At 36.2% G+C, this 11314-nt stretch overlaps 1 protein-coding gene and 1 non-coding gene across 2 annotated transcripts; one reads left to right on the plus strand and one right to left on the minus strand.

The window, feature by feature from the left end:
* Positions 1-5495: 5495 nt before the first annotated feature.
* Positions 5496-10059, minus strand: LOC104106699 (protein DJ-1 homolog D). The gene is made up of 5 exons (XM_009615301.4): positions 9903-10059; positions 9683-9799; positions 8555-8995; positions 6237-6599; positions 5496-5901 (listed from the first exon to the last, which is right to left on the minus strand). Exons 1-5 carry the CDS (start codon positions 9957-9959, stop codon positions 5713-5715), a joined length of 1167 nt encoding a protein of 388 aa, XP_009613596.1. The 5' UTR covers positions 9960-10059; the 3' UTR covers positions 5496-5712.
* A 58-nt stretch (positions 10060-10117) lies between these two features.
* Positions 10118-10199, plus strand: TRNAS-AGA (transfer RNA serine (anticodon AGA)). The gene has a single exon. It is a non-coding gene; the product is annotated as a tRNA-Ser (tRNA).
* The last annotated feature ends 1115 nt before the right edge of the window (positions 10200-11314 follow it).

Genomic DNA, 11314 nt, shown 5'->3' on the forward strand with positions numbered 1-11314 from the left:
TTTTTAAGATGAAATATTCTTAAAATGAGGGTGAATGGGAAATGGAGGAAAAATGAAATTTTGAGTAAAATTTTAAGTTTCCCCCTCTTGACAATGAGACATTGTACCATATTGGAAGAGGAAGACATTTTTGGTGGGTATATATATAATTGCTCTTCTTGTAGCTCTTAAAGAGTTAAGAAGAAAGCAAGCCTCGCGCCGTCGTCGTCGTCGCTCGCTCGGCTCGGCTACGGCTACGGCTTCGGCTTCGGCTTCGGATTTGGATTTGGATTTGGATTTGGTCAAATGATCGATTGATTGATTAATTTTTTGGACCAAATTTATTTGTTAATAGTAAATATTAACGTAAGATTATCCGCATTTGTAACGGATATTTTCCAATCCGTGTATTGACCATTTGGCAGCCGCCTAATGCTCTTCCCACCATGAAGTGCTTGCTCCACAAACATGAAGTGCTTGCTCCACAAACATGTAATGCTTGCTCCACCATGGAGGGTGGACGTTTGGTCTTCTTCAACATTTTGCTGCTATATATATGTGCAGCAGATGTTGAAGAAAGACACTCAACACACAATACACAATTCGCTCAATAAATTGGCTATATATACATTTGCACTCCTTCCTCTCAGCATTTCCATACGATTTTCTGAGTTTATACTCCTTCGTTCTGCATTGTTTTTTAACTTCAAACAAAGCAACTCTAAGCGTGATTTGCTACTGAACTTTGTATTCGCTGAAACACTGGGGTTTGAAGTACCGTTACACTAGTGTGTTATTCGTTCTATCCTGGGAGGAAATAATCCATTACCTTGGGTACTAAGAGGGGATTAAATTCCTTAAGGAAACACTGTAAATTCAGTGGGCTCGAATTTATTATTGTTTCATTACGTAAACTTATATTTTGCAGAATTATTATTTACAAATACAGCAATATTGGCGGGAATAATAGTTATATAGGTGGGTACAGTACATTTTATTTTAATCAGTTAAGAAATGAGCTGAGCTTTCTCTCTCTATCTCTTCTCTTATTCTTCTCTATTCATCTCTGATCTCGGCCTTCACGAAGAGCTCAATCATGGCGGACCTAGGCCTTAATTTTGACAAAATTAGTATTAAACAGTCTTCATGATAAAACATGTATTCAGAATCAAACTTAATTGCCCAGAATACCAATGTTTTTAGAGCTCATTTTTTATAGTGGATACAAATTTTACATGCATATTTTTTTCGTAGTTGTCCGAGTATATGCGAGAGTAGTACGTGCACTTTTTGAAAAATACACAGTTTTAATCTTTCAACAATTTCGCCCAACAGGTAATATATCTATTGAAAGGAATATTGGAACAAAGGTAAAGTTATCTCCACGTGAATAATATTTACGGTTCCGAGTTGCGAAAGAAGTCGTTAATACTTGCATTAGAGCATGTTATCCACATAACACCTTTGGGGTACGACCCTTTTCCGGACCCTTAGTAAATATGAGATATTTTGTCCATTGAGTTGTCTTTTTGCCCCTTAGATTATATATTTATTGCTTATTATTTACGTCACCCCCGCATTTATGCAAAAAAAGTAGCCAGCAAACTCTAAGTTAGCGAGTAATTTAATTTCCTATGATCTAACGAGAAGTGAATGGTTTTTTCTTTCTTTAGCTTAAAACAAGAAGAAGAAAAAAAGAATTTCAGCCCAGAAAGGATGAGTGGGACAACACATGCAAGATGGGATTGGGATGTAATAATATGTAGCTTACAAACTAGTGAAGAACTAGTATTAAAATGCTCATAGTTCTGTTAGTTGGGCTGGAATTGGAATGAAGTGAATATATAGTGCTTGGATGAGAATCAAAATTATTGAGTGAGTTTCCGTCTTAAAATTATCTTTTTCCTTTACTTTGTTGGTTTTACAAATTCAAGTGTTACTGATAAATTATGCTCCTGAATCCTAATCCATTTTAAGGACATTTTATCATTATTTAAAGGTCGAGTTACCCCACGCCAAAGAAAATAAAAGGAGAATAGAAAATGAGAAAATGTATCATTGCTGATATGTAAGGAATAAACTAGAATAACAAATTAATTACGATGGGTTCAACCGTGCAAGTGTTAGACCAACTTGACCAACAATGGTCCACTTATGATAATGATGGTTGGGCAAACGGGGACAGGAATTATGAGAATGGGACCGCTGGAGAATTTCAGAAATATGTTTACTTTTGTTGAAGTTGAAACCATACACTATTGACTTCTTTGTAATGAATAATTTATGTTCAAACTTCAAAGCAATTATGTTACATAATATAAATCCAATATTTTTTCAAATAAATGGAGTAGTACAAAAGATGAAAAAAAAAATTGAACATGAAAAGTTGTGCTAGTTTATTCAAAGGACTATCTAAAATAACTAGTTTCTGCTGATAAGTTTCAAAATGTTTTACTGTAAAAACAGAACTATAATTGACAAGCTCGTGCTAATTTTGAAGTTCTTTTACATTTACCCAATTTGTAAGGAAAGAGGAAAGATCCAACTCGATTAGCAATAGTTATGAGGTCATTATATTTGATCTCGTGACATCGTTTAAATGTGACCTCTTAAGTGGATGTTACCGCATAAAATTAAGAAGTGGTTTTAGTCACAGGATGATAGTTTGTTGCTCTTCTCTGGGTTAATTACGTGGGTAATGATATGAAGTGCCAAAAATTTAAAACTCATGTACGACATCGGACATACTACACAGGTAACTAACACAGACCGGTTAAAGTTAGGGATGAGCATAATTTGGGCAAATCAAAATCTAAATCGAAATTCGAACTTTTTAAATTTTTTATTTGGATTTCCGGATTACGGATTAAATTTCAAATTTAAATTTTTTTAAAATTAGATTTTGGTTGTAGAATTTTGGATTTTAGATATCCGAATCTGAAATTTTTATACTTCATATTTGTCTCTTCATATTTTGGATGAAGAGACAAATACAACAACAACAACAATCTAGTATAATCCCACTAGTGAGGTCTGGGGAGAATAGTTTGTACGCAAACCTTACTCATATCCTGGAGTAGAGAGACTGTTTTCGATAGACCATCGGCTCCCTCCCTCCAAAAACTCCCCGCCTCTTGATTGGAATTGGATGCAACTCATACTTTACTTCATACTTTCAAATGAATTAGTCAAATGATATTTTTCCGGTAAATGGAAAAGTTGTCTATCAAAATAGGTTGGATGGTCATGGTCCCTTTAGGCAGTATGATAATCTGATCCAACTAAGCATTACTTAATCTTATATTAGCTGACATTTAGTAGTGGGATTAGTTTCACACTCTTAATACATACATAGAAAAGGCATTGAGTAATGAGAAAAAGAAATAGCAAGATAACAAAGAAAACTTTCGGCTTGCAATTGCGTTGTACTTGGGCCAATATATGGATATGAGCCGCCAATTTATTCTATTCAACGCAAAACACACCACAGTACGTTCCAACTCATTTCTGGCATTCGAGTCCAATTTGATCTGCCTAACTTGATGATTTCAGTTTTCAAAATTAAAAGTTTATCAATAAAAATATCCAATCATCTTGTTACAGTACAATGCGAAAGAAAGTAAAAGATATACGCCTTTTCTTTTCCATCTATATTTAAAGAATCAAAAGATCAATTTGAGAAAAGTAGTATATTGATATTCCTCCACCTTTCATCTCCTTCTTTACCATCTAAACAAATGAGAGAGAAAGCTCGTTTATCATTTTATTTTAGCTTGCCTTCAAATATTATAAGCTGTCCAAACTGCCAAGAGACAGTTCCTTTGCACAAGAAATTAATATATTTACATGGGTTGCCCTCATTTAATCGTATCAACAGATCATATTGTTTTTCGTGGATTATATTAGCATATATATTGAGGTGCCGAAAAAGACCTAATTGAGAAGACAAGATGTCAAAGTTCTTTAAAAAAATCCAAGAAGCTAGCATCGATGGCTGACTTATAACTGACAGCTCTTAATCATTTGCCAGATTGGCTCACTTTTGGAGACTTCAATACAGGACATGTACAGTTGATGCTGACTTGTCCACTTAAGATTTTGAGTCATTGGTGGCGACTTGTAGATGCGTGTGGACAATGTTTTGCTGACTCCTTGACCTAACAGGCTCACGTTTTCCATTAAGTACTACGAGCAGTGTAGCCGGCGGGTTCGGCTGAACCTAATAGTTTTCGTTTGAACCTTATATTTATTTTTAAAAAATCTAATTTAATGTATAAATTATTAATTTAGAACTCAGTAGCTTAAAAACATTAGAATTCTGAACCCATAAGTTTAAAATCCTGGTTCCGCTTCTGACTACAGTACTCCTTTTTGTATTCTTTTAAAAGTGATCTATTCCTCTATTATCTGTGTATATCTCTTGTAGGAGATTTGACACTCATCTTCTTGGTGTCAGGCTACGTCGAATATCCATGACTCTGGATTACTGAAAAAAGTTTTCTAAAGAAGTTTTTTTACAAAAGCTTTTCTGCGGAAACAAGAATTAATGTGCTTGATAGTTGTTTTTCAGAAGTTTTTGGAGACGGGAAATGTGAGCAAATTCATACACAGTAAATTTGAAACATACTCTGATCCAGGAGCGAATGAAGTGTTATGCCATCTGACTTTCGATGCAAAGATAAAAATATAATAAAACCACAACAAATAGTAGTTAAACCATAAAACTTAATTCCTGGACCGCCTATACTCTTATCTAATTACTAGTTTAATTTAAAAGTGAACACAGTTATTGTAATGGTTGCATAAAAACAGTGCATCTAGCATTTGCGAAAATATAGACCATTGTTCCCCTTATTAGCTTCCTAATCTCAGAAACAGATCATTTTGCAAGAATAAATATTGAGCTTTAAACATACAACGCACGGACAAAAGCTACTCATAGATCGCTCCTCCTAAGACTGCGCAAGGGTAAATATTTCCAAAATTTAAGCTCTATCGGTTAATATTTAAGATTTTTACACAAATTTTAAATTTGTACTCTGCATCGAAAGTATTGAGTTCAAATAAACCCAGTATTCCTTAGCTACATCTGCCCCTGGTCAATATGATTTATTGATGAAAATTCTAAAAGAAAAGTACCACTTTGAACTTCAAATATGATATTAAACATAAAAATTCAGTCTGAAATGAACTTGAGTGGAAAGTGCTAAAAGGTAGTCAAGATTCAAGAAACAACCACTGCCATTTTATTTAGGACGTACTTTATTAAGGTAGGACAGCAGACCATAGAATATAATTTGCTCAGTTTTGCATTATATAAATTAAGGACGAATATCCAGACTACACTCAAATGGTTTTAAGTGCAAAGCTGTAGGAAATTTCCAATTCCTTTCTTGTTGACCAAGGACAAGCAGTCATGGATGATGTTTAAATAGTTATTACCAGCGCTTAAATAATATTAAAGCGCTAACATGTTTTTGGAAAAATAAAAAAATAAAAAAATAAAAATCAGAATCTTTATTCTGAAATCAGAAGTGGATTTAACGTCTCACTTTTCTCAATACCAGAAGTTCCTTATCGTGTGTGCGCTTCAAAGCAGAGAACCACAAGTAGTTTTATTGGTTATTTTACAGGTAAACATTAAGGTACATCAAAAAAACACTTCTTAATCTGTTATTAGGATACATCTGAACTCACAAAAGCTAACATACATGAACATCTGAAACAAGCAGCTCAAAATTTTACATGCACTCCAAGCAATGCTATGAACTGAGAAATAAACTCTGGATGACCTGGCCATGCTGCCCCTGTCACTAAATGTCCGTCGGTGAAGCAACGATCTATTGGTTCTGGTTCTAACCATGTTCCCCCTCCCAGAACAACATTAAGTTTTACAGCAGGGTATGCAGTACACTTCTTCCCCTGTAGTTGTTTAATGAGCACAGATTAGAGTATGCACGCACACGTGAACAACGCATGATTCCATGTTATTTCATTTCTGAAGTATACGGCAGTTAACATTCCCATTGACATGTTCTAATTACTGCTAATGATTATTGAGATCAATATTCTGCATAACATATTATCCTTGAAGCTATTTGCGGATAACATGTAAAGTTTCCGAAAATCGGTTGATTGCTTTTCTTCTTTTTCCCATTGTTGACTTTGCTGTCTTTGGTAAAAAAGGGGAATAGCTGAAATATCATGCATGCATCAAGCTGTGTAACTTCAATTCTAAATGATGTTAAGAGAGTTACCTTGAGAACGCCAGCAGCAGATAGAATCTGTTGCCCGTGGCAGATTGATGCAACTGGTTTTTTGGACTCCATAAATTCCTTTACCAACTTAATAACAGCATCATCCAGGGCAAGATATTCCGGAGCTCGGCCTCCAGGAATTACAAGTCCATCATAGCTTGAAGCGTCCGCACTTTCAAAATTGGCATTTAGGGTAAAATCATGACCTGGCTTCTCACTGTAAGTCTGGTCACCTTCAAAATCATGCACAGCAGTGGGGCATTTATCACCAGCTTTCTTTTTGGGGCAAACAGCATCAACATGGCATTCAAGAGCTTGGAGGGACTGAAAAGGTACCATCACTTCATAGTCTTCCATGAAATCCTACAACCCCAAAAACATAGACACAAGGGAGTACAGATTAGTTGCTAAATAAAACGTCATCAAATACAAGTTTAACCGCCTTAGACCAGAATAAAAGCAAACTCAGATATGAAATTGGCACATATCTGTGATATTGGCCAGCTGAATCAAATGGAAAAACAAAGCCCCTATCATGTGGTAGTTTCAAGCATTTCGTGGAACATCTTTCAGGACGTCCAATTCCCAGACCACAGAACAATGGGTTCAATTAGATAAAGTAACAGGGAGCATGAAAACATGGTAAGCAAGGTCCGAAAGAGTGACTCCAGGGAGATAAGAAGATAAATATCTAGCAGTACATCTAATCCGATTGTGTAACTAGCTTGGAAGAGGAGTACAGGTAAAGAGAAGGGGGTTCATGAACTGAATAATCATTTTGTTGGTTAACAATTGTATATCCTGTTCATGATGAATCTCCCAACTTATGGAAGGAATTTGCATTAAAAAAACATCAAGGAGCCAAGGGCCCAGCTATCAGTAGTTTGCCCTGATTGCATGATTCACAGGGGTGGGAGAGTCAACGCTTTCCTTTCTTTTTCTTTTCTACTTGGAGAACAAATTTACCAAAACGACACAGTTCATGAGCCAAAAATACAACCCTCCAACAGAATTACAAGAACTTCTGCCTATAACCATACAGAACATGGAGGATAAAGTAGCCAGATATCACATTCAAGAGACAACACTGTACTCTTTAAAACAGTTAAGACGCCTCTGCTGCCATGTCCCTTAAAAGAATGACGTGGTAATCCTATACGATAAGCACTACAAATGGTTAAACATTTGTTTACAAAGGTAAAAGGTGCCCTGCAATCTCTTAAGAAGAACACAATACATTAGGGTATGGCAGAAGGAATAGCTTAACCTAAATATGTGCGTAGAAAGTTGCTACAAGCTCTCTGGGTGAATATTTTAGATGCAATACTGTGTGTTTTTACAACAAAGAGATCCATGAATTCCTATTATGGATGGTTTGTAGCACTCCGAGAGAACAAAGAGTTAGGAATGAGAGCCATTTGCCTCTACCTTTGCCAGCCTTCATCTTAATCATAGGTTAACGTGGACCCACAGGGGACATAAGATAGAACAGTTTTCCTATGAAATTTGATGAGTAGCTTCTGCATATGGGAAGAATTTAGGTAACATTTTTTTGCCCCTACTGGTATTTGCACCTAGTCTCACATGGTACATTCAAACTTAAGTGATGACACCCATAGGTGCACCTACTTATCTTCATTCTCACAATTCCAAAATTTTGATTACACCATAAACGTAGAACGTATTACTTTTGAATTACTCTGACAACTACATGCATCTCATACAGGCATAAATCATGAAAAAAAATCTTATTCGATCTCTCAGAGTTTATGGCAGTCTAACTCTCATCTTCTTCAACAAATCCTCCATGGGACATAGGAGCACACACTACCACAGCTAAGTAACAGCTTGACAAATAATCAATCCATATAATCGAACTTAAGATGACAGGTTAAACTGGAGGCTCTTTCTTATCTATGCAGACATGACATTTCAAACATCAGGTGATTATCTGATTCCTCACCAGCATGCGGCAAGCATAAATATGACACAACCAAATCGAATTAAAATAAAGAGAGAATGTTATGGCACACATTGGAAGTTTCATAGAGAAAGTTTTCTGTCACCTATATACCAACAGAACCAGCTATATTTAGGAGGATTACATATGTATCTGTTCTTCTTTTTGAGAATGACGATTACATATGTCTGTTCTTCTAAAACAATTGGGACGAGACGTGGTGTTAAAGCTCTTAAGTTAGACCACAATCTTTACAACTAATTCATATACTACCATTTACCAGTAAAATGCAATTCGAAACTAAGCATGTCAAATTCTCTCGGCTAAAACAAAATAATGTTACATGATCATAACTTACCCCACACAGAAATAGGATTCTTTTACCAGAACCAACTATTCTGCCACCAAGTGCCTTGACAAAGAGTCGGATGAATTCAGGATGACCTTCATAAGTAGGTCCGGTGATAAGATTACCGTCGATGGTACATGAAGCCATCGTCTCTGGTTCTTCCCAATGGGCACCAGCAGCAAGAAGTACCGGTTTCACAGCAGGAAAAGCTGTGCACTTTCGACCTCTGACCACATCTGCAGCAGCCAGGATCAATTGTCCATGACAGATAGAGGCAATTGGCTTTTTAGAGTTGGCAAAACTTTTCACCAAGTCCAACACAGATTCATTCATGGCTAGATATTCTGGAGCACGTCCTCCTGGAATAACCAAGCCATCATACCTTGTAGCCTCTATTTCATCAAAGGTTGCATTAAGAGCAAAATTGTGTCCCCGGGACTCTGAATATGTCTGAAACAATTCTAAAATTAAATAAAACTATACGGCCACAAAAATGTTAATACAATCACAATTTCAAATTCTATAATAAAATAACTGATGAGTGCTAATGCATAAACACATGTGCGCAAGCGGGTATAGACTATAGACATAAAATTTGGTTAAGGAATTGCTGGAAATTGTATAAAAACTAGTATTCCAATTGACCCGGCTCATATCTAGCCAACTTGTGTAGCAACATAAAGTAGGTCCACAGAAAAATCACTCTCCTTCTCTTGCCCTCAGCTGTAAATTATCCCGAGTTAAGTGGTCTAGGCATACTTAGAGACACATCATCACTTGCTTAAGGCTAAAAAAATGCACTTAAATACCCCAGTATCATAAGTTATATGCCCATGGGCAATGAAAGCTCCTTTATTTCCTTAAATTCAAATGTCATAATTCATAAAGCCTGAACCTTGTGAGATTTGGAATGATGGGTATAAACTAATTAAACGGAAAACACTGAGTAAAGCTCAGAACAATGAGAGAACACATCAAGTTTAATCTTTAATCACAATCAGGTACTAGCCAATGGGGCAGACGCAGAAGGATAAGTTCTAATCATTAAATAACTAAAATTCCACCCAAAATCTAGCAAATAAATATACTAGGAATAAGAACTAAGCAGATTCAAATTAATAGGGAAGATAGAAGGACCTGGTGACCAGAAAGCTGATGGACAGCAGTACGGCAAATGTCACCGGCTTTCTTGCCTGGACAAACTGCATCAACGGCTACTCCATAGGCTAGCAGAGCTTGAAACGGTACCATCACCTGAACGAAAAGAAAATCAGTGACCCGTTAATCATTCTAATAGTATTGTCCAACGACAGACTAGAAATCAAGAACTGTGGAAAAAACATGAAGCAGAAAACACCTCGTAGTCTTCAACGTAATCTCCACATAGTAAGAGAACCCTTTTCTGATTCGCCATTCTTCACAGGTCTCTGTGTGTGTGGATCAGAAGAAGTTCATGAAATGTTTCTCTCAGATATATGGACAAGTGTAGAAGGTTCTGCTGAATACTGCAGTAGTGGTAATAGTTTAGAAAAATATAACGAATAATTAAAAAAGGGATTCCCACAACATACGGTGGACGTGCCGGAGTGGTTATCGGGCATGACTAGAAATCATGTGGGCTTTGCCCGCGCAGGTTCGAATCCTGCCGTCCACGTTTTTTCCTTCATTATTTTTTGTTTTTGACGGCAACTGCATTTTGCTGCTTCTTAAAGTGGCCAAATCCAATACATCTTGATGCTAAACTAATGGAGTTAGCTATATTTTCAAAGGGATTCGTCACAATTAGTTTCTATGATAGTTAATGTGGTTTAGTCTCTTCTCCAACTTTTGCCTTCTTAGTGGTTAGTCTACCATTAGCATCTAATAGATTTTTTAATCTGCCTTTGATTTTTAGAGAAATTTAACCTCATCACAATCTTAATCTTTTGTATGAACTTTTAGATCAATTATACTTAGTAAACATAAGTGGAGTTCTAATTTTCTGTTAATCATGTTGTTTACCCGAAAAACGGATAGAGTTGAATTTATACGTAGTTCTAGGAATACGTGATATAACTTGATACAAATCGGAAAGTAAGTAGAAATATATTGAGTATTGATTGTATAAAGAATGAAATACGAACCAAACTGAATGAAAAATGGTTTATGAACAATCAAGACGAATCAATATACAAAACCCAAAAAAAGGATAATCTTTATGTGAATATCACTATGTTTTTCTCTGTGAATATCAATAATATCAGAGTGTATCAATGCCTTAATCTTGGGTGCTTTACAGAAATAATAGTCATCCCTTTTATAGTGGAGGGATCCTACTTTGGATATAATTAAAAATATATAGTGGGGAACCTATGATAGAATAGTTTTTCCCTAATTCCAGCCGAGATTCTCTCTCCTTAGTGCGACTGTAACGGCTCTTGTCTCTTGGCTCGATCTCGATCGGACTTGGTATTGGTTGGTTTCCAGATTTATAGCTCGATATTGACTCGGACTCGATGTTGACTCGGGACCCGGTATTGACTTGGGCTCGGTATTAGTCGGTCTCTGGCTCTCAAGCTCGACAACGCCGCTTCGCATCATAGTTCGATTTGGATTCGAGCTCGATAATGACTTCGAGTATGGTATTTGATCGGTCCCAGAAATTTGAGCTCGGTAACCTGGCTTCGGATCTCATACCTGATATTATGAAGATGACCTTCGATCCATTATATTCTAATTTTTGACTAATCATACGAAGGTTGAAATCGGTTTTGACTGTATACAGATAGT

Source organism: Nicotiana tomentosiformis, chromosome 2 (genome assembly GCF_000390325.3).
Source record: "Nicotiana tomentosiformis chromosome 2, ASM39032v3, whole genome shotgun sequence".
In the NCBI taxonomy this organism is placed as follows: Eukaryota; Viridiplantae; Streptophyta; class Magnoliopsida; order Solanales; family Solanaceae; genus Nicotiana; species Nicotiana tomentosiformis.